The 24359-nt window shown below is 37.0% G+C and overlaps 1 protein-coding gene across 13 annotated transcripts in view; it reads right to left on the reverse strand.

Annotated features, from left to right (window-relative positions):
• Positions 1 to 909: 909 nt before the first annotated feature.
• LOC123499624 (selenium-binding protein 2-like) overlaps positions 910 to 24359 on the reverse strand; it is a 132612-nt gene continuing 109162 nt past the window's right edge. For 12 of the 13 annotated variants that reach the window (XM_045247945.1, XM_045247942.1, XM_045247940.1 and 9 more), the window contains 4 exons: positions 17231 to 17376; positions 10629 to 10751; positions 9499 to 9591; positions 910 to 3059 (listed from right to left, as the gene is read on the reverse strand). In XM_045247945.1, the coding sequence (XP_045103880.1) occupies positions 3020 to 3059; positions 9499 to 9591; positions 10629 to 10751; positions 17231 to 17376 (402 nt within the window). In that variant the 3' untranslated portion in view covers positions 910 to 3019. The remainder of the gene's footprint in view (positions 3060 to 9498; positions 9592 to 10628; positions 10752 to 17230; positions 17377 to 24359) is intronic. The other variant, XM_045247934.1, reaches the window with a different exon arrangement.

Genomic DNA, 24359 nt, shown 5'->3' on the forward strand with positions numbered 1-24359 from the left:
TTTGAAAGCCCCTCCGTATCACGCAAGCCGGCAATCTTTTGAATACACCAGGAGCCGCCAATACTAAGGCCTGCCTCAGGAGAAATCCTGGGACACCTGTAGAATCAGAATCAAGATCAAGATCAAGCCTCTCGTGAACAACATGCGCACCACTCACTCCCATAACAGCGTCGACAGCAGCTCGTCTTCACTCACTCAACTTACCACCAAAACGCCCTGCAATGTGGCCTAGCATTCCTAAGAAGACCAGGAAGTCTCTTACTCTCGAAGTGAGAGGCGAGAAAACTATAGCATTGCTGGCCACCATCTTGATTCCATCTACTGTCTCTACTATTTTCAAGTCAGCAGACTATTAAGAAGGCTGGTAAAGACCATATCTTCCTTGCAAGCTAAAAAAAAAATCTGAACTCATGACTCTACAATGGATAAAATGGAAAGCCTTGTGGAAATGTGGTACATAAGTTTTGTATGAGGTACAATGATGCACCTTTTGTTTACATTCCACAGGTTGCCGGTTAGTGTCTTTCCCGTTTCACTCTCCCTCCCTTCATAAATTTAAGATCAACATTATAAATTTACGTACATACATACATTAGTGTACATTATAATGACTTAAATTAAATTTAACTGCCTAGATGTTAAACTTCATAATTTTTACTCTCATTAAATCTTTCACTGTACTTTGATGAACTCTCACTTTGCTTACTCTCAATGGAAGTTCAAGTCAGGGGTTAAACTTGTTATAATTGGTTTGCTTAACAAAGTGTTTTTTAGGAACGTAACCCCTTCATTAAGTGGGGGTTGCCTGTATGTATACACACACACACACACACACACACACACACACACACACACACAGATATTCCTCAATTTGTGTGTGTTCAGATTATGGGATTTTGAAATAACATGACAAAAAAACTTATTTTTATTCATATTACACAAATTATTTAGGAATAACATGATGTTAAGGTGCTTTGTATGTATGGCAAATCTTGGTAATCACAAGATTCCATGACATGTTTATTTGGGCTGTCATATTATCATCACTGCTGATCGCAGCAGAGAGGTGCTTCACCTTCAGGACAACTAGTGATACATGATAAATGTCTACAGCAATATCAGCATGTGCTGCTGTCTTGCTGTCAGTTAGATGCGATTACTATAGCAGTGATGATCCTTTGTTTATTCCAGTTGAGAGATGCACAAAAGTGTTTGATACAGGATACATGCTGCAAGGACTGTAGGATGCATGCCCAGTCACTCTTACAATGATTCCTATTCCTAATAGTGTACAGTTTAGTTCGATAATCATGTTCACTTTATGCGATTTTCACATTATGCGATCCCTTAAGGAACATATTCCTCATAAATTTAGAAATCTTTGTGTGTGTGTGTGTGTGTGTGTGTGTATATATATATATATATATATATATATATATATATATATATATATATATATATATATATATATATATATATATATATGGAGTGGAGACTCAATACTCGAATACCTAAATACTCGAACGCAAAAGTTCGATTTAATTCTCGAAAAAATACCTAATAGTCAAACGTCCACACCTGTGGTTGTAAACAAAGGCTCCCTGGCGTCCCCATTCCCCCTCCGCCAGTTGTGACTTGTGCTGCTGCGGTCATCAAAATAACATTCTCCTGCATTCTATCTGTAGTTTTTCATTTATAAACATAATGTACATTAACACCAAAGGCTTATTAGTGGTGAAAATATCTGGTAATCAAATGGCCGGAAATTTGGTTGTATACAAAGTTCTGTCATCTCCCTTCTGGCAGCTGCCACTGTACCATTTAGATGCTGAATTACTGGTAATACTGGTATTATCGTAATAACGGAATATCGGTATTACCGTAATACCGGTATACCAAATGGTGGTGTGCATCACTAATCCTACCGCAGTCTTGAGATAAACAACATTCGTCTGCGTTCTGTTGGTAGTTTTTCATTTAGAAACATCAGATGACACCAGAGAGCCTTAGTAGTGATGAAAATAAGGAATCTGGTGAGAGTGCAAGTGTTTGTGAGCCACAGCACTCAATTAGTGGATTCACAGGAATCACACCAGGAGAAAAGTTACTTAAGACGTTTTCATGGATGGTGACTCATCCTCCGGTGACCTCCCTCCTCCTCCCCAGCCTTCTCCCCTCTTCTAAGTTATCCATCACCAGCCTTCACTTATGGTATGTACAAAACAAAATTGTAAAAAATTACATTTTTTTTATAAACTTGAGGTTTTGATAAAGGTGCGTCCACACGATCGAACAATGTTCTACGGACAAAATTGTTACTAATTAACAGTGGAAAGCGGAAAGGCTCAGGCTGCATAGTGCAATTTTTTTGGCCTTGTTTTTTTTTCTTGTGTACCATGGTAGTGATGTACTGCACCAGTCATCCAAGGCCACACACTGACTTAAATGCCCGAGTTACCAACGGACATCACCTTCGAACATTGTCCACCAGTCTTTGCCCTGTGAGTAGAGTTGAAATGGCGGTAAACAATCTCATCTGGTACCACTGCTTGTTGCCAGATCCACTTCCATCGTTTCACCGCTTATGACGTCATCCTGCTTCTCCTGTGATATGGTAACGATTTTGTCTGTCGAACATTGTTCGATCATGTGGACGCACCTTAAGATTGGAACAAATTACCTGATTTATAGGTATTAATAGTCAAACTTTTTGATACTTGAACAGCCATTCGGAACTAATTAAGTTTGAGTATTGAGTCTTCACTGTATATATGTATTAATGTATAAAAAAAAGTGCTATGTATTCATCACAAATGTATCAGATATTAAAAGTTCTTCAGATATGGAGACAAAGCTGGACATGCATTTCTCATTAAATGCTGAGGAAGAGCCAGACAAGTATTTCTGATTATATCCAGAGGTGATGCCCAGATATGCATTTCTCACAAAATCCAGAAATGGGGCATATCTTTACCTCCACATCCAGAGTTTCAGTTGCAGATACAGATATTTTTTCATGCTATAGTAATATGAAGTGTATCATATGTGCCACATAAACCCTAAGAGTGGAAAGAGAAAAGAAGACAATAAAAAATGATGAATACAAAAAGATATAATAGTGAAAAATGTGTAATACATTTCCACAACATAATAATGTAACTAGGGGGAGAAGGGGAGTACAGGTGCCAAGGAGATAGAGGAAGTAAAAGAGACAGGAACAGGGGAATTACAGATTCCTCATTACTTCTCTCCATCTTTTATCATTTTTCACTCTTCCTTATATACATTTTCTACTTTCTCCTACATTACCATCCTCCTCCTCCTTTATGCTTTCTCTTTGCCCTAATTACTCTCCTTTCTTTGTTACTCTGCAATAGTACATCCCTTCCTCCTCATGTACCTTATGTCATTCCTGTTTAGTTTCATCTCAAACCTAGCTCACTGTCACTTCCCCTCGTATAATCTATTCCAGATAAAGGTATATACTCCACTTTACTCTTTACTTCTCACTCATTCATCAAGATTGTTCTTAACTCACACTTCATCTTTTGCTAACTTTCACACTCATGTTTATGTTCTCCATTTTCAACAGGTAAACTGCCAACTGGTGCTGGCAGGCATAACTCGATTGTCTGGATTAGGCTTTAGAATCAGGTTCTGTACAAGTGAAAAATCCCTTCTATTGGCCTTGAATATAGGAGATGGAATCTGAGTTTTAATATTCCCTTTTCACTGTAAAAGGTGGAATGAAGATACCCTCCTCTGTATTACTGTACCAATGATGAGACAAGGCATGGGTGAAGATTCAGCTCTAAACCCCAATGTAAATACCAAAGTTTTCTGATTTATTTTATTGCTTTGATATTACATGCATGATGACATTTACATCAGGACAAAAGAAAATAACCCCTAAGTATGTTTCAATTCCTACTGAAGTATTCAACTAAGAATCATATATATATATATATATATATATATATATATATATATATATATATATATATATATATATATATATATATATATATAAAGATTCATTCCTGACTTGTCATAAACATGTTACTGTTGGTGACAAATCTTATATATACAAAAAAAATTCAAGAACATGCAAAGGCTCTAAAAGAAAACACTTCAATGAGCTACATATATGTACATACTAAACATTCCCTGCTATGTACCACTGGTGGTACATCATGCATTCCCAACTGTTGCATATTGCGCCACCCATGGTACATTTGCTTGCATACACAAAGAAAATCTAGATATTTTTCAAAACTCTTGTTCTTTTGTTTTAGCATGTAATATTATTATTTTATTCATGCTAACCAAGGATGTAATTAAAGTATGATAATCAAAACATTTAGTTATATTATGACTAAAAAAATAAATAAATAAAAATAAAAATTATTCATCCTATATGATAAATTACCAGTATTGAGCTAAATTCAGCCTTAAAATTGTATATTTTTAAACCAATTTCATAACAAAAATAAATGTTCATTTAATACTCATAAATCATGATATCCTTAGCCCTTGAAAGCCACTATATAATAGGTTCACCCTCTGTTGCATTATTTTAATTTCATTGAAAATTTTCATAAAAGAAGTAAGTGCTTAATGACTGAAATACATATTGTATCATCTGAAAGTGATAAACATGTAAAAATCTAAGGAGTAACTCAAACTTGGTTTTTCTCGAGACATTACTCTGGATGCAAAGTTGTCTACGTGTATGTTTGTTTTTCTTTGACCAGTACAGAGAAATCTCAGACAATGCAACAATTCCCATGTAAATCATCAGACTTGTGAATTTTCGTATTTCATCATGTGTTGTCAATTTCCAAGATTTCAGCCTAGATCCTCGAGTGACATGTGAAATGCCAATTTTTTTGCTGAGCATACCTATTAGTTTCTGTTACAATTAGGACAATATTTCTTTTGTGAAAAACAAGTCATACCAATATATGAGATGTGAGAGTACATGAATCAAGAGTGAATTGTTCTTTCCCTGTAAATGGAAACGACTGAAGTTTGGAACATAGTGACACAATGTGTTGAGAGAACAATGTTTGTAATAGCAGGTTGGGCCATATATGGTACACACAGGAGCATGGTCCACTGGTGGTGCACAATGCAATATCATTAATTCAGAAGAAGTGTATGGTATTTTGTACCACAGTTGGAGCATGAGTTTTATTGTATCATTGGCAACTCATAAGCAGGGAGAAGCTACTCATCTCTCAAGTCTGTGGGTAGTGCAGTACTGACATTGCACTGAGTTAAACCAAACATGACAAGGAGGAAGTGGTAGGAAATCCAAATGCGATTAATGTGTTAAAGATACTACAAATTTGCCTTTAAATCATAACATAAGGTAATCGGTATACACCAAGCCAGTAGTTTGGTCCCCCAGAGAAGTGAAATTCAAGAAGGATGAATGCTTATACCATCTACAAGTCACACTGTAACTAATGTGTAATACATGAAACAGAGAAAAGGGCACCTCAAATCCATGGAAATCAAAATGCAAGAAACATTTTACCATATTAAACAGATATTACATATATGTTGGTTCTTACTGATGACTTATGTTCCTTAGTATGAATATTAAAGATCAACTGATGTGGTTTTTCAGGGCCGATATCGATACAGATTATTAATAGTCAAGGAGGCTGATAACTGAGATTTGGAGCTGATATTCATTTGCAGTAAAAGGGAAAATATTGGCATAAAAATTTTGAATAATACAAACTGGTGGATTGGAAGAAGGTCCTCTGGGCTGACGAGGCTACCTTCTCAATCAGTGATACCAGAGGAACTGAAGTGTGGCGTCCGACTGGCACGTTGGCATGTGATCCACACTACACAGTGACGCATATGAAGCACCCTCCTTACCTCATGGTTTGGAATCCATTTGGCTATGGAGGCCTGGCTGACCTTGTCTTCCTGCCTAAAGGCCAGACAGTGGACAGTAAGGTCTACCTGAACATCCTCAGTGATAATCTGGTTGACTGATTGCCACTACTGGGGCCAAGATCCTTCAGCAGGATAATGCACCAAGTCACACAGCAAAAATAGTCATAGACTGGCTCCGTAATAACTAAAGTGGACTTTATTTCGGATTGGCCAACACAAAGTCCAGATATATCTCTAATCGAGAACCTTTAGGGAATAGTAAAAGCAAAACTGCGAGAAGACACATTTACCATCCCAAAGCTTGAGGAGGCTCTTCAGGTGTGGTCAGAAATTCCCCATTCAACTGCTGAAAACCTGGCTGACTCAGTACCTGGAAGGCTTAACATGATCTTAACCCCTTCAATACGGTGACGCCTATGTAGGCGTCATGAAGCCCCAGTAGCATATACGGTGACGCCTACGTAGGCGTCATATTTCTTTTCTGAGCTTTCTTCAGTTCAGTTGTCCCGTATAGTGTGTTGGATACCAACTACACACGCTGTATGCTGTCTTTGAAATCCTAGTGCTCCTCCCACCATCCTTGTCTCCACCAATCACTAAAGATAAGCTACATGCGTTCTGCCTTGTGTCTAAAATTACCCAATGGCATAGACTGTTCCCATCTCTCTCTCTCTCTCTCTCTCTCTCTCTCTCTCTCTCTCTCTCTCTCTCTCTCTCTCTCTCTCTCTCTCTCTCTCTCTCCCCTCCCTCCCTCCATCCCCTCTCCCTCTCGAAGATAAGTTACATGCGCCTTGTAACATTCGTGAAACACACACACACACACACACACACACACACACACACACACACACACAACAAAAAACAAAAACAAAAATGTTCTAATCTCTCTCTCTCTCTCTCTCTCTCTCTCTCTCTCTCTCTCTCTCTCTCCTTCCTCTCGAAGATAAGTTACATGCGTCCCGCTTGTGTCTAAAATATTAGCAAATGTCACTCTCTCTCTCTCTCTCTCTCTCTCTCTCTCCAAAAGCGATATAGTGACTAAAAAATAGCAGCATAATACACAAAGACGACAAGTATGACAAGCTTGCACGAGTTTCCCGCGCTCTGGCGTGCGGCACTACCACCCGTATATCATACAGGCGGGCTTTTTTAACATCCGGCGCAAGGGGTTAAAGATGAATGGCTATCCAATCAAAAAATTGAGTCACTGGTAAGTACCAAATTTTACTGATCAACCATTATATACCCAAGAACATGTGTTCACATGCAGTTCAAAAGTCATTTGGCATTAACTGTAAGCACTGTGCATGCACAGCTTTCACTGCTGATTGGGTGTTACCGCGGCTCTGCTTGTAACCAATCAGATGCTGTGGGTGGGACAATGCTGGAGACAGAGTAGTGACAGCAGACAGAGAAGTGCAGCTGCATCAGAGCCAAAATAACCCACTTTAAATTGATCTCTTATTGGCCATTGAATTTTAAAAAAGGCGGATGCCAATATGTGTCAAAATGCTTAATATCAGTGCCAATAATTGGTTAATCCCTTATGAATGTAAAAGCTAAGTTTTTTTTTTTTTTTCTACATCAAAATCTTAAATCCCTAAAGGATAGGTGGTGTTTATAGTTATTGCAATGCAGGGAAGGACAAAACGTTACCTAACTTCATCACTTCACCACAAACACACCAAATTACCTAGAAAGTTCAAGTTTGTGGAAGAATTTAAAGAAAGGATTGACAGATAAACGTTTGATGCTATTATGTTTTCATCAACTGGTCAAAACAGAATTGAGAAATTGAAGACATAAAATTATCCATTTTTGCAGAATTGTCAAAACTTGCCCCATCTATGTTAACAGAAGGATACATCAAGTGGTAGGTTATATACAGTAATACTCCGCTTAACGAACTGGATAGAGGGCGTCAAAACTGTTCGTAGAGCGAAAATTCGTTAAGCAGACATAATTTTCCCATAGGAAATAATGGAAATAGGGGGGATGCATTCTGGGCTGGTCCTAACATACCACATGGGTTTAAAAAAAAAAAATTATATATACGTTTGGCAGCATATTGGGCCACCGTTGTACCACTACTTTTATGATGTCATATGAGTCATTGGAAGTTAGAGGAGCTACGTACAAATTCTCTCACATTCTCGCATTTATGTTCACAAAATAACATTTCTTTTAGCTTTTTACAAACCTTGTCCCCAAGAAAGGATTGTTTTGTAATGCATAAAGTGAATGAAATCTTACATGGAATACCAAAAAATAAAGCAGAGATGAGATGAGCCACAGACGAAGCGGGAGACTCGCGGCGGCCACTCGGCCGTTTCTTCATCTTGTGACCCTTTTAGCCTGTGTCTTGTCTTTCCCCATGATATTTGTTTCCACTCCTGTATTGCCTGCTATAAAAGATATAATATCTTAGTATTCATATACGCTCATGCCATGAGGATAACCTCGACTCCGTGGCACTGAGTGATAGTGAATTACGAATGAAATACTTCGGTATTTCATTAATAATTCACTATCACTCAGTGCCATGGAGTCGAGGTTATCCTCATGGCATGAGCGTATATGAATACTAAGATATTATTATATCCATTATAGCAGGCAATACAGGAGTGGAAACAAATATCATGGGGAAAGACAACACGCAGGCTAAAAGGATCACAAGAAGAAGAAGCAACCAAGTGGTCGAGTCTCGCCTGCCTGTGGCTCATCTCATCTCTGCTTTATTTTTTGGTATTCCATGTAAGATTTCACTTTATGCATTACAAAACAATTCTTTCTTGGGGGCAAGGTTTGTAAAAAGCTAATAGAAATGTTGTTTTGTGAACATAAATGCATATATAAGACAGTAACACCACCTCCAGAGGTGGTGTTCCCAGCAACCTCAGAGCTACCTGATAGCAACCTTGTCACCGTCCCTCCAAGCATTCATGGATGCCATTTCGCTGCAAGAGGTTGCTCTGACATTGTTAAAGAATCTTGGATCCAGCTCCAGGAGCGCTTAGAGACAGAGGTGGGGAGCCAGCCAATCACAGCGAAGCTGCCGTGTTCGATCCCTCACCCAGCAAATTCAAACCCAGAAAATTTGCTAAAATGGATGTGGTTGTATGTTATGCGGACTTTTGGTCAACTTTATGTAGTACGTTAAACGAACGTTCGTTAAGCAGAGTATTACTGTACAGTAATTGACCCAAACTAATGTAATCTGCTAAGACTTACTTCACAGACCAAGACATATCAAGTAACAAATATTTTCTACTAATTTAAGGTTCTTTATAAGACATGCCCTTGGGTGGTGATATGGGCCCTAATATGGGTAAATAAAATTGCCTGCGCCATTAATGGGCGGAAGCTGAACAATGCTTCCCATATATACTCTTCAAGTATGCCTACAAGCACTAGAGGCCATAACATTAAAATATATATAAATATAAATATATATATATATATATATATATATATATATATATATATATATATATATATATATATATATATATATATATATATGGTGAAATTAATCTACGTATCTACCAAAATAGATGGGAATTTCAAAATTTTCCTACTTACAAGGATGATTTGCATTCTATACCTTTCTTGTGAACACATTCTTTAGATCCTGGAGGCAGCCAGATGTCTGATGTGCAATCACCACCTGGGTATCTGCAAATGATTAATTGTTATATTATTATTATTATTATTATTATTATTATTATTTTAATGGAGGAGAAGGTGGAAAGAAACACGGGTGTAAGGAGTTGAGTATATTCCCGACTAGTTTCGCTTGTTATGGCTTCTTCAGGGGAACTGTTTCCCTGAAGAAGCCATAACAAGCGAAACTAGTCGGGAATATACTCAACTCCCTACACCTATGTTTCTTTCCACCTTCTCCTCCAACTTGTCTGAGTGTCTATACATTATAATTATTATTATTATCATTATTATTACTATTTCATTTTTTATTTATTTATTTTTCTTTTTATTTTTTCATCTAAAAATTGACTGCCCAATAAATTATGAACATCTTATGTGCATTTTACTTAAACATAGAAACTTAGAATATGCTTCTTAATAGATAAAGTAATCAGTTATGTATGTTACTAAATATTCTCTTAGTACAATTTTTACTCATCACACCATAGGTAATTTTATGGTTCTTATCTTTCACATTTTCCTCCAACTTGTTTTACGCAATCATGTTTCATACAAGTACTACAATGTTTTACAGTATTTAGATTGATTTTGAAAATAAGTTGACTTGATTTCTAGTATACCTTGTATACCGGTCAACCACCTGCTCTTTGATTACGGTGCCATGTGTAAGACAGCAACCTCTAACATCTACCAACCTCAAAATCATTTTACTTGCACTATAGGATTTAGCACTGGTATTGAGGAAGAGGAGCCACAGAAAGTTTCATGGGAGTCAAAACAATTTGTTTTCTAGAAATGTGCCTTGAAAAGTTTTGTGATTTCTATATAACTTTTTTTTTTTTTTTTTTTTTTTTTTGCAAACAAGTAAATAAACAATTGCCTATGTCTTTATTTTATTCATTCCTAATATAACTGATGAAATTTACATCTGGTCTTTCAGCATATTCAAAGTTTTGGCATCTGTTCACTCCCATAAATACTAAAAGACAACTTTCCCTGTGTTCATGGATGTTTTTATTCATGTAGAAAACAATTACAGAGCTTACCTGATTTCATGAGCTAGGGCAGGACCTTCTGGTTCTTTTCCAAAGTCTACCAAGAAATTAGGATTCAGAGCAAGACCACCATTGACAGTGTCAACATCAATCTGCAGCATTACTGATCCCTTTCTGTCAGGAAAATAAAATCATAATTAGCTTAAAAAAAAGAAAAAGACAGAGGCACTACCTAGGCAAGCTTCCCCTATTCTAACAGTAGAATATATGTATACACATATATAAATACATATATACATAGGTACATATATGGTTAATTCACCACTTATGATTTTCTTCAAGATATTTAATTTATAATATGAAGTCCTTTTCTATCTAATAAGCTGACATCTTCAAACCTTGCCAAGCTTGAAAAGAAGCACTCAACCACAGCTAATGCATATCAAGTCTGGCAGCTACGTGTGGCCAGTCAATCAGTGACTCATGTGGGCCACGGTGATCCCACGGCCCACTGAACAAGTTCATTCATTGCCACCTTAGCTTAAACATAACATAAAAATGTTAAGTAAACCAAATTACAGATGTGAAAAGGAATAACATAAGATATGAAGGAAATACATTAAAGAAAATACAGCCAAGTCTCAATTAATACAAGGGTTACATTCCTGGAGATGTCAGGTTATTTAAACATACTTTTCCCATAGAAAACAATGGTAATGGGGGGAGGTGCATACATTGCTGGCCACTGGGAAAGTCTGCCTATTTTTTGGATTTTACTACTCAAACCTTAAAAAAAAAACCTATTAACACATCACTAGGTCACAGAAACAATAAAACACATGTTCTCACCTGTGCATCTTTCCTGTCCGGGAAATTAGAAAATTATTAATTTGATGTGATTTGTCGTATGATTTTATATGCCAGGAATAATATCCCAAATTCATACATTTATTATTAATGGATTCAAATAAATAAACCACGAGTATAATTTGGAGGTGGTTGGTAGCAGTGTTTGCTTACCATCACCTCAGCTGAATGAGCCTCACAGTTCAGACTACGCTATCTCACCGTTCCAACACCGGCAACATGAAAAATTTTACAAAGAGAACCAGCCCTATTACTGCTGCAGAGTGTAATTTATTCATAGACTTGGTGAGCCAGGGAAAAGTTTAAAACAAAAGCACAGATGGCCATATAACAGCCTTAACACAGGAGAAAATCACCACCACCTACAACTGTGCAGGCTGTAGGAAAGAGGAAAGTCCACCAGCTATCTACAAAAATGTGTACTTATCAAACAATAAAGATATACAACTGATCATAAGATAAGTAGAATTCTGATAGAAAACTTGGGAGGTGAAGATGCGGTGATTGAAGATACTGGCGGTGATGTTGTTATTCCTGGATTCAGTTCCAAACCATAATTTTTTAATCATAACCTATATATTTTTGTTTCTAAAAATCAATTAGTTTTCAAAAAACTAATATTAACAGGCATTTAGGCAAAATTTTAGTGCAAAGGTAATGACTTAGACATAATAATCTTGCCTGATCATTACCTTCCCAAGCTGTAGGAAAGCAGTGTTCCTTCTTAATCCTTTCAGTACTAGGATGTATTTTTTCCATGAATTTTTCGTCCGATTAAATTATTCTATTTATATTAGGAATTGACTGTGAACGTCAGAAGATTAATGGCCAGAGTTTTCACTCTTCTAATCCCTCACATAAGTTTCTGAAGCTGTATAACATCACCAAATAATAAGCAGAATGAATATAGAAGCGTGTCCTGGTACTAAAGAGGTTAAGAATACCAATTTCTCTTAGATGGTATCTTTCAGCAGATGAAGATGGAAGATATTGTTTAAGAATCTGGCCAAGAGCATCTCAGGTGGTTTCCCCCAGAAGCAGCATGAGTGCGCGTGAGTGACATCATCGAATCTAGATAACCTGCACTAAATAAAATAAATTGTGTTATTTACTCGTATCTCCATAAATATCAAATCCCATTAAATTAAATTGCCTTACCCAAACTCGCATTAATTAAGAGTTGACTGTAATTAATGCTGAATTAGTTATCACATTTAATGAATCCTCTGTACGAGAAAATCCGTGCAAATATACAGTAATCGCCACATATCCGGAATTTGCTACTATCCAGAGCTGCCCCCAAGTATATTCAAACCTACTGCGCGAGCGATCCCTCGATCCCGCTAGGCAGCAGCACTTACTCCCATGCCCTCCTACTCTTACTTGCCAACAACTCGAGTAATGGTGGCACTATTCGGCGAGTTTGTAGCGTTCTTTGTCATGGTAGGAGTGTACATATGTCCCACCACCATTTAAGGCAGCATCACACTAGCACTTTTTCCGTCGTCTTCGACGATTTCCATAATTTTTAACTGTTCCGTTAACTCTTTTCGTCGCCTTGAGTCAGATGAAACCCACATTTTCATCTAGCGTCAATTTTTAGTCAAATTAAGACCTATGACTTCTAATCCAACAATTTTATAATAAAATTAATTTTGTTAATTGGAATGATGCTATAATCTCAAATTATAGAATCTTGATCAGTAGATGTAAATATATTTACCTAGCTGTAGTTTTACAGGGCCTGGGCTTTATGCTCGTGTGGCCCCGTCTCCATATCTACACTTATCCAATTTTTCTTTAAAACTATGCACACTCGTTGCTGACACCACTTCTTCACTCAAACTGTTCCACGTCTCAACACATCTTTATGGGAAACTATATTTTTTAACATCTCAGATATCTTCCCTTTCTCAGCTTCTTACTATGCGGTCTTGTGTTTCGAATCTCATATTCTTCTCTCAGGATCAGTTTCTCATTATCCACTTGGTCCATTCCGTTGATCAATTTATAAACTTATATCAGATCCCCTCTCTCCTTTCTCTGTTCCAGGGTTGGTAGATCCATAGCCTTTAGTCTCTCCTCATATGTCATCCCTTCAAATTCTGGAAACATTCTTGTAGCCATTTTTTGTCGTCTCTCCAACCTCCTTATGTTTTTTTTTCTTTTCTTATAGGGGGGTCCACACTACTACTGCATATTCCAATCTGGGTCTTATTATAGTACTTATCAATTTCTTCATCATTTCTTTGTCCATGTAGTGAAATGCTAATCCAATATTCCTTAGCAAATTATGTCTCTGAAAATTCTATCAATATGGCTTACCGGTTGATTGTTTTCTTCCATCGTCACTCCTAAGTCCTTTTCTTTTTTTACTTTCTCCAGTTATACTCCATCTCCCATCTTATTGATTCCCATGGGTCGTCTTTCACTCTTTCCCATTCCATGACATGGCTTTTGTCCACATTGAATTCCATTTCCTACTTTTTACTCCATTCCCAGATTTATTTAGGTCTTCCTGCAGTATTTCACAGTCCTCTTTTCGCTTTATAACTCTGCACAGTTTCGTATTGTCCGCAAACAGATTTATGTAGCTGTTCACTCCTTCTAGCATGTCGTTTATATATATGAGGAAAAGAATTGGCGCCAATACTGAGCCCTGCGGCACTCCGGTTTCTACTGCTCTCCACTTGGACTTCATATCTTTAACTACCGTCCTTATTTCTCTCCCCCTCAAATAATTTTCCATCTTTCTCAATGTGCTTCCTTTTAAGCCACCCTTCTCCTCTAATTTCCATAGTAATCTTGCATGTGGCAACACCTTTTTTAAATCCAAATAAATGCAGTCAACCCATCCCTCTCTCTCTTGTACTCTATCAACTATTCTAGAGTAGAAACTCAGTAAATTTGTTACACACGACCGTCTTTTTATAAAACCAAATTGGTTATTTGATATTAATTTGTTGTCTACAAGGAACTCGATCCATTGTTTCATTATTATTCTTTCACACATCTTGCATATTACACTAGTTAGTGATACCGGTCTGTAATTTAAAGGTTCTTCCTTCCGCTCTTATATATGGGAACCACCTCAGCTCTTTTCCATTCAATTGGTACTGTTCCATTTTCTATTGAGCATTTTATGATGTTGTATATGAGTCGCTCTGTGTCATTTTGTCTTAACCCCGTCAATCCTACTTTCGAGTAAAACGCACTCAAAGTTAAACACTGAAAACATGCATGAAATCGGTCAGAATTATATAAGATTATACATCAAATGAAAGATCTTGGGTAGTTTTGTTTAGTTATGGTGGTTTTCAATAGTAAATCCGAAAATTTTGAGTTCATGTCGGTAGATTTTTTTAGCCTATTTCCATAGCGGTAATTTTTTTTTGGTGAAATGGTTTCTAAGGTGCTAGTTTAAGAATACATGTTAAAATTAGGAGTGTGTGAAGATTTCATGATGATAGCTGCAAAACTCGATTTTATATTAATTTTTTTCGAGCAAAAAATAAATAATTTATTATTAGCACAACTTTCATTATCCTTCCAAGTATGTTTCATTTTATATTATTGTTCAAAAGGGTTGACTAAAGGTAAAAGTATGTATTTATGCATTGTCTTTACCTAAAATACAATCCAAGGCTGGGGAAGTTGAAGAGGCGCTGGTAGAAGCCATAACTTCAGGAAAAGTAGCATAGGTCTTGCCATGGCGAGTTAAAGGGCGATGCATGTGAGAGAGAGAGAGAGAGAGAGAGAGAGAGAGAGAGAGAGAGAGAGAGAGAGAGAGAGAGAGAGAGAGAAAGGAAGGAAAACATGCCTCTCATTGGCTGAGACACGGTGTGGGTGTGACGTCACGCGCTGCTGATTGGCTAGGTGCCAGCAGCTGTGAGCGTGGAGATACAACAACACAGCTCGGGATGCAACATGTTAGTCTCGACTTTCCCTGTCATGTTTTTGTGTGACTTTGCACCTTGTTTTAGGTGCCCAAATGGTCGAGTTTGGCTTGGCCGACCTTAGCATATGACTTTTACACCCTTCCCCTACACCGAGCAACTGTTAACTCAGATTCTCAATTTTCCGGGGTTACGACAATATGGCACGGGGCGCCTCATATAGGACTTGCTAGTTCTTCCCTACATTCTTTCAGTATTCTGCCTGAGACTTCATCCTGTCCCATTGCCTTCTCTTCATCCAATTCCTTCATTAATTCTTTTATTTCAAGCTTGGTTACTTTAACCTCTTTCATATAGATGGTCTCTCTATTACCCTGTGGCCTTTCAAATTTGGATTCCTTAGTAAAGACCTCCTGGAATTTATTATTAATAGTTCTGCCATACTTTTTGGGTCTTCCACCATCCCGTTCTCTCCTTTTAACCTTTCTATTGTTTCTTTTTGCCTAATTTTTCCATTTATGAATCTGTAGAACAATTTTGGTTTCTCCTTACATTTTTCGACAATGTCCTTTTCATAGTTCCTTTCCTCATCCTTCCTCACCTTAACATATTCATTTCTCGTTGCCTTGACGTTTTCCTTATTTACTGGATTTCTATCTCTCCTCCACCTTTCCCATGCTCCATCTCTTTTCTCCTTTGCCCTAGCACACTTTGCGTTAAACCAATCTTTCTTTCCTTCTTTTTTAGGTCTATATTTCGTGACATATTTCCTGACTCCTGTTTTGTATATTTCCAAAAATAAGTTATACTTCTCTTGCACTGTCTTACATCAAAAGAAAAAGGATCAAACAAACCACACTAAATCAATTCTTCCAAAAGAATATAAAAAAAAGAGTTGCCAGAGGAAGATGGAGATACAAGTGAGATAGAAGACAAGAGTCAGGGAGAGCGGGATAAAGATTTAGCAGACGACGACCAGTGATAAATCAACAAAGTGAGGGCAAGTATAAGGACGTGTTTTTGTTATGTTACTTAGTGATTTATAAATGTAATATATACTTACAAAATAAAATAAGAATGTGCTTTTTATTGTTTCCAAGACCTTCTGATATATTAATATGTATATACATTTTTTTAAGGTTTCAGTAACATAATCCCCAAAATAGGCAGACTTTCCCAGTGATCAGGAACATAACCCACCCTAATTACCATTGTTTTCTATGGAAAAATTGTTTGAATAATGCAATGCCTCTAGGAACGCAACCCTCACATTAATCGAGAGTTGACTGTATATACTCAATATATGATGACTTTAAATTACAGAATATTTAGAAAGAATAGTAAAAGAAATATAAAAGAACTATGATAGTATGTATTGTATACTGTACAAAAACTTGGTCCAGATGGTATTAGCACCTCAGTGGCTTAGCCACTGAGTCACCCTAGCCATATTTTTATGCTCCTATTTAGGAAGCTTCATTTCTTCATGTCTCTTCTACAGTCTCATCTTTAATTTTATGACATGTCCTCTTGTAAAGACACAATAGAATTTTCTTGTAGAGACACAAGAAGACACAACATCAAATTAAAGAAAACTGTGTATAGGAGAGACATCAAGAAATATAGGTTCCCAAATAGAAGCATAGAAATGTGGAACAATCTAGATTAAACAGTGCTTCAAACAAGGAATATTAATGAAATCAAAGCTAAGCTGGATGCTTTTAGATATGGAAGCAGTGAATCTATGCATGTTTGTTTTGGGTGGGCTGGTGTTTTGTTACAATAGGGAAAGCTAATATAGATAGTGCCTCTGTGTCACAAACTTTTTTCAATTATTTGTTGAAAAATCTATAATTCAGTTTCCATCAGAACAATCTAGTCAGCACTTACTGAACAATTTGTGGATAAAATTGTTTGTCCCACGGAGAGAACAGCGAATCTGTGACATACAGACGTTTTCCATCAAGTGAAAGCTGCAACATCTGAGGACTTCCTTCAATACGCTTTCCCTTTATGTACACAGGATCAGGCTGCTCCTGTGGATTATCATAATAAGTTATATCTACAGTAACTAAAACTTATAACAATACACAGAAATACTAAACCGTAAATTTTTATTTGTGGGTAAGCCTACCTCCATGTACAATACATTTACTATATATGCATATTCATCTTCACCAAACAAAAACCTTAGGTGATATTAAATGATCTTGTATTCAAGAGTGTGTGTGTGTGTTTATTTACCTAGTTGTATGTTACAGGGTTCAAGCGGGTCTCATAGTGACCTGTCTCCATGTCTACATTTGTCTAGTTCTCCTTAAATTTGTGCACACTTTCTGCTGTTACAATCTCTTCACTTAATCCATTCCAGATTACACGCCACCGAGGCTTGTATTCCAAAGACTTCTGCAGTTTACACTAAGCATGGAGTCTCATGGTGGACAACGGATTGCCGACTAGCACTTCGTGAGCGCAATTGACGATATGTGGAAAACTGAACTTCTTGATATTTCTATGACACTGACTTTTCATGATTTTCTTGGAATGTCCTGTTTGTCTGTTTCCCTGCTTCATCAGTGTTACCAGGTCTTGTCTATCTATCTTCTCCATATGGTTTACTAACTTATACATCGTTATTAGGTCTCCTCTTTCCTGTCTATCTTTCAAAGTTGGTAGCTCCATCTCCTTCAGTCTTTCTTCATAGGGATGATCTTTTATTTCAGGGACCATCTTTGTAGCAGCCCTTTGTATCCTTTCTAGTTTCTTGATATCTTTCTGCCTATATGGCGACCATACCACTGCTGCATATTCTAGTCTAGGTCTTATCGTAGTGGTTAATATCTTTTTCATCATACTTTTATCCATGTAATTGAATGCTAGCCTGATGTTTGTTAGTGTCTTCTATGTTGAAGTAAGTAATCATTTATATGTATTTCTGGAGTCAGGGTGTCTTGTATAATCACTCCCAGGTCTTTCTCTTCTCTTTTTTTCATTATGATCTCTTCTCCCATTTTATATTCCCATGTAGGTCTTCTATTACTTTTACCCATTTCCATTACATGATATTTCTTAGTATTAAATTCTAATTTTCACTTCTGGCTCCATCTCCATATCTTATCAATATCTTTCTCTAATTCCATACAATCATTTTGTTTTGTTTTTTAAACTCTCAAAAGCTTGGCATCATCTGCAAACAAATTTATGTAGCTACTCAAACCCTCTTGTATATCGTTGACATATATTTGGAACATTATTAGTGCCAACATTGAACCCTGTGGTACACCACTGGTTACAGTGCTCCAACTTGATGATGTATCTCTTATCACTGTCCTCATTTCCCTATCTGTTAAGTAATCTGTCATCCAATTTAAGATATTTCCCTTAATTCCACCCATGTGTTGTATTTTCCATAGGAGTCTTCTGTGTGGTACTCTGTCAAAAGCCTTTTTAATATCTGGATACACTGCATCCACCCATCCATCTCTTCCTTGTACTTCATCTATTACTCTTGTATAAAAGCTTAGTAAGTTTGTTATACATGATCTTCCTTTTCTAAAACCAAATTGAGAGTTATTTATGATTTAATTTCTCCAGATATTCCAACCATTTTTCTTTGATAACAATTTCACAGATCTTACCCACCACACTAGTAAGTGACACTGGTCTATAATTTAGGGGCTCAGTTATTTTTCCTCCCTTGTATAATGGGACTATATTGGCTCTTTTCCATTCCTTTGGCACCTTCCTTTCCATTAAAGAGTTGTTAATTACATCCCAAATTGGTTCTACCAGTTGTACACTATATTCCTTTAGTGTCCATCCTGATTCTCCATCTGGTCCCATTGCCTTCCTCACATCCACCTTTTTTAATAATTCTCTAATTTCCTGTTTTCTTACCATGATGTCTCTTAATCCTTCCTGTGCCGCTGAGTAATATTGGCTTTATAAACTCTCCCTCTTCATTAAATACCGATTTAAATCTCTCATTCATAAGTTCACTCATTTCTTCTGATGTTTTGTATATCGTATTCCCCTTAATCAACTTAGTAATGGTCTCTCTGTTTGTCATTTTCTCATTTATATACTTATAAAAAAGCTTGGGTTCTTTTTCACATCTCTTCAATACATCCTTTTCAAAGTTTCTCTCCTCCTCCCTTCTTATCCTAATGTATTCATTTCATGCCTCTTTATACTGTTTCCTATTTATTCCATTGTGTTGTCTTCTTAATTTTTTCCATGATGCATCCTTGCAGCATGTGTGTGTGTGTATTCACCTAGTTGTAATTTTACAGGGCCTGGGTATCATACTCGTGTGGCCCCGTCTCCATATCTACACACATCTAACTTTCCTTTAAAACTATGCACACTCCTTGCTGACACCACCTCCTCACTCAAACCATTCCACACCTCCACACATCTTTGTGGGAAACTATATTTTTTCACATCCTTCAAGCATATTCCCTTGGCTATCTTTTTACTATGCGATCTTGTAGTTCTACTTAAGTTTTCCTCTCTCAACATCATTTGCTCATTATCCACTTCATCCAGTCCATTCAACAGTTTATAAACCTGTATTAAATCTCCTTTTCTCTTCTTTGTTCCAAGGTAGGCAAATTAATTTCTTTTAATCTCTCCTCATAGGTCATTTCTGCCAATTCCGGAACCATTTTTGTTGCCATTCTCTGCAATCTCTCCAACTTCCTTATATGCTTCTTTTTATAAGGGGACCAAACCACTCCAGCATATTCCAATCTTGGTCTAATTACCATACTAATTAATTTCTTCATCATATCTTTATCCATATAATGGAAGGCTAATCCAATATTTTTTTTATCAAATTATACGTTTCTCCAAACATCTTATCAATATGAGCCTCAAACTGCCCATGGTCTTGTATTATCACTCCCAAATCCTTTTCCTTTTCCACCTTTTTCAACACTACTTCTTCACCCATCTTATATGACCCTCTTGGCCGTCTTCCACTCTTTCCCATCTCCATCACATGACTTTTGCTCAGATTAAATTCCATTTGCCACCTCTTGCTCCACTCCCAAATCTTATCCAGGTCTGCCTGTAAAATTTCACAATCTTCTTCACTCTTCACACACCTACACAACTTCGCATCATCCGCAAACAAATTAATATAACTGTTTACTCCTCTGGCATGTCATTTATATATACCAGGAAAAGTATTGGTGCCAGCACTGAGCCTTGTGGGACTCCACTCTCCACCACCAACCAGTCCGACCTTGCATCCCTTATTACCGTTCTCATCTCCCTCCATCTCAAGTAGTTTTCCATCCACTTTAACACTTTTCCTTTCAGTCCTCCATAAATCTCTACTTTCCATAACAGTCTCTGTGAGGTACCTTGTCAAAAGCTTTCTTTAAATCCAAATATACACAGTCCATCCATCCTCTCTCTCCTGTATTTTGTCAACCACTCTTGAATAAAAGCTCAGTAGATTTGTTACACATGACCTCCCTTTCCTGAAGCCAAATTGATGATCCGATAATAACTTATGATCCTCCAGGAACCGTATCCAATATTTCTTTATCACCCTCTCACAAATCTTACCGACCACACTTGTTAGAGACACAGGTCTATAGTTAAGAGGCTCTTCCTTACTGCCTCCCTTATAAATGGGCACCACTTCAGCTCTCTTCCACTCTACTGGTACTTCCCTGTTTCTAATGAGCACCTTATAATATCATATAATGGATCAATCAATTCTTCTCTACACTCCTTCAATAATTTTCCTGAAACTTCATCTGGTCCCATCGCTTTATCATCTTTAAGTTCCTCCAACATTTTATATAACTCCTTTTAGGTATCTTAATGTCCTCCATGTGCACATTTCCTTGTACATTCTGTGGCTTTACAAACATTGTTTCTTTAGTAAATACTTGCTGAAACCTATTATTTAGCAATTCCGCTATATTCTTAGGGTCATCTACTATCCCTTGCTCTCCTTTTAATCTTTCAATGGACTCTCTTTTTAAGTTTACCATTTATGAACCTGTAAAACAATTTTGGATGTTCCTTACTCTTGTCTACAATATCTTTTCAAATTTTCTTTCTTCCTCCTCCTTACCCTCACATACTCATTTCTTGCCACTCTATAATTCTCCTTATTTAGTATATTCCTGCTCTTTTCCATCTTTTCCAAGCCACATCTCTCTTTTCCTTAGCCTTAACACAAGTTGCATTAAACCAATCCTTTCTTCCTTCCTCTCTTGGTTTATACTTTGGTACAAATTTCATAACTCCTTCTTTATAATATTTCATAAAAATCTCATATTTCTTTTGCACTTCTCTGATTTGTAACATCTCCCAATCTAATTTTCTGAAATAATTTTTCAAACTTTCTGTGTCCATCTTTCTATAATTCAATCTACCACTCCTGTATGTCTCGTCCTTCCTTCGCTGTGTTGTTGCTATCTGCATTTCCATAACCACATGATCACTCTTTCCCAAAGGACACTTGTGTGTGTGTGTGTGTGTGTGTGTGTGTGTGTGTGTGTGTGTGTGTGTGTGTGTGTGTGTGTGTGTGTGTGTGTGTGTATTTACCTAGTTGTAGTTATTCAGGGCCTGGGCTTTATGCTCGTGTGGCTCTGTCTCCATATCTACACTTATCCAATCTTTCTTTAAAACTGTGTACACTCGTTGCAGACACTACTTTTTCATTCAAACTGTTCTACGTCTCAACACATCTTTGCGGGAAACTATACTTTTTAATATCTTTTAAACATCTTCCCTTCCTCAGCTTTTTACTATGCGATCTTATGCTTCGACTGGCATATTCTTCTCTCACATCAGATACTCATTGTCCACTTGGTCCATTCTGTTGACCAATTTATAAACTTGTATGAGATCCCCTCTCTCCCTTCTCTGTTCCAATGTTGGAAGATCCATAGCCTTTAGTCTCTCCTCATATGTCATCCCTTCAAGTTCTGGGACCAGTCTTGTAGCCATTTTTTGTAGTCCCTCCAGCTTCCTTATGTGTTTCTTTTTGTGAGGGGTCCACACTACCCCTGCATATTCCAATCTGGATCTTATTATAGTACTTATCAGTTTCTTCATCATTTCTTTGTCCATGTAGTGAAATGCTAATCCAATATTCCTTAGCAAATTTTATGTCTCTCTGAAAATTCTATCAATATGGCTTTCCGGTTGATTATTTTCTTCCATCGTCATTCCCAAATCCTTTTCCTTTTTTACTTTCTCCAGTTCTACTCCATCTCCCATCTTATACATTCCCACTGGTCATCTTTCACTCTTTCCCATTTCCATGACATGGCTTTTGTCCACATTGAATTCCATCTCCCACTTTTCACTCCATTCCCAGATCTTATTTAGGTCTTCTTGCAGTATCTCACAATCCTCTTTTTGTTTTATAACTCTGCACAGTTTCGCATCATCCACAAACAGATTTATGTAGCTGTTCACTCCTTCTGACATGTTGTTTATATAAATGAGAAAAAGTATTGGCGCCAATGCTGATCCCTGCGGCACTCCGCTTTCTACTGCTCTCCACTTGGACTTCATATCTTTGATTACCGTCCTTATTTCTCTCCTCCTCAAATAGTTTTCCATCCATCTCAATGTGCTTCCTTTTAAACCATCTTCTCTAATTTCCACAGTAACCTTGCATGTGGCACTTTATCAAATGCCTTTTTTAAATCCAAATAAATACAATCAACCAATCCCTCTCTCTCTTGTACCCTGTCAACTATTCTAGAGTAGAAACTCAGTAAATTTGTCACACATGACCGACCTTTTCTAAAGCCAAATTGGCTATAATAATTTGTTGTCTTCAAGGAACTCGATCCATTGTTTCTTTATTACTCTTTCACACATCTTACATATTACACTAGTTAATTATACCAGTCTGTAATTTAAAGGTTCTTCCTTCATTCCGCTTTTATATATGGGAACCAAATCGCGCTCTTTTCCATTCTACTGGTACTGTTCCATTTTCTATTGAGCATTTTATGATCTGTATAGGTCTTGCTATTTCTTCCCTACATTCTTTCAGTATTCTGCCTGAGACTTCATCCGGTCCCATTGCCTTTTCTTCATCCAGTTCCTTCATTAACTCTTTTATTTCAAGCTTGGTTACTTTAATCTCTTCCATATAGATGGTCTCTCTATTACCCTGTGGTCTTTCAAATTTGGATTCCTTAGTAAAGACCTCCTGGGACTTATTATTTAACATTTCTGCCATACTTTTTGGGTCTTCCACCATCCCATTTTCCCCTTTTAACCTTTCTATTGTTTCTTTTTGTCTTATTTTTCCGTTTATGAATCTGTAAAACAATTTTGGTTGCTCCTTGCATTTTTCGACTACGTCCTTTTCATAGATCCTCTCCTCTTCCTTCCTCACTTTAACATATTAGTTTCTTGCTATCTTGAAGTTTACCTTATTTACTGGATTTCTATTTCTCCTCCACCTTTTCCATGCTCCATCTCTTTTCTCCTTTGCCCTGGCACACTTTGCGTTAAACCAATCTTTCTTTCCTTCTTCCTTAGGTCTATATTTTGGGACATATTCCCTGATTCCTGTTTTGTATATTTCCAAAAATAAGTTATATTTCTCTTGCACCCCCTCAGAATTTTCCATTTCCTCCCAGTTTGCATATTTGAAATAGTTCTTGAGATTCTCAATATCAGCCTTTCTGTAATGTAATCGGTCTCCTTTCTATGATTCATCTCTATCTTCTTTTCCCTCTTCTATAACCATTTCTAATATTACATGATCACTCTTTCCCAATGGGCACTTATATCTTATATCATCATTCATTTGTATACCCCTTGTAAAAACCAGGTCTAATCTCGCCGGGTCATTGTTTCCTCTGAATCTTGTGTTTTCCTTTACTTTTTGATCCACCATATTATCTATCATTAGGTTTAGGAATCTTTCTCCCCAAGCTTCTTCCCCCATACCACTTTCATAATTTTCCCAGTCCACTTCTTTACAGTTGAAGAAATAATAACACTTTTCTCCTTATAGTGTCAT

Source organism: Portunus trituberculatus, chromosome 50, assembly GCF_017591435.1.
Source record: "Portunus trituberculatus isolate SZX2019 chromosome 50, ASM1759143v1, whole genome shotgun sequence".
Classification (NCBI taxonomy): Eukaryota; Metazoa; Arthropoda; class Malacostraca; order Decapoda; family Portunidae; genus Portunus; species Portunus trituberculatus.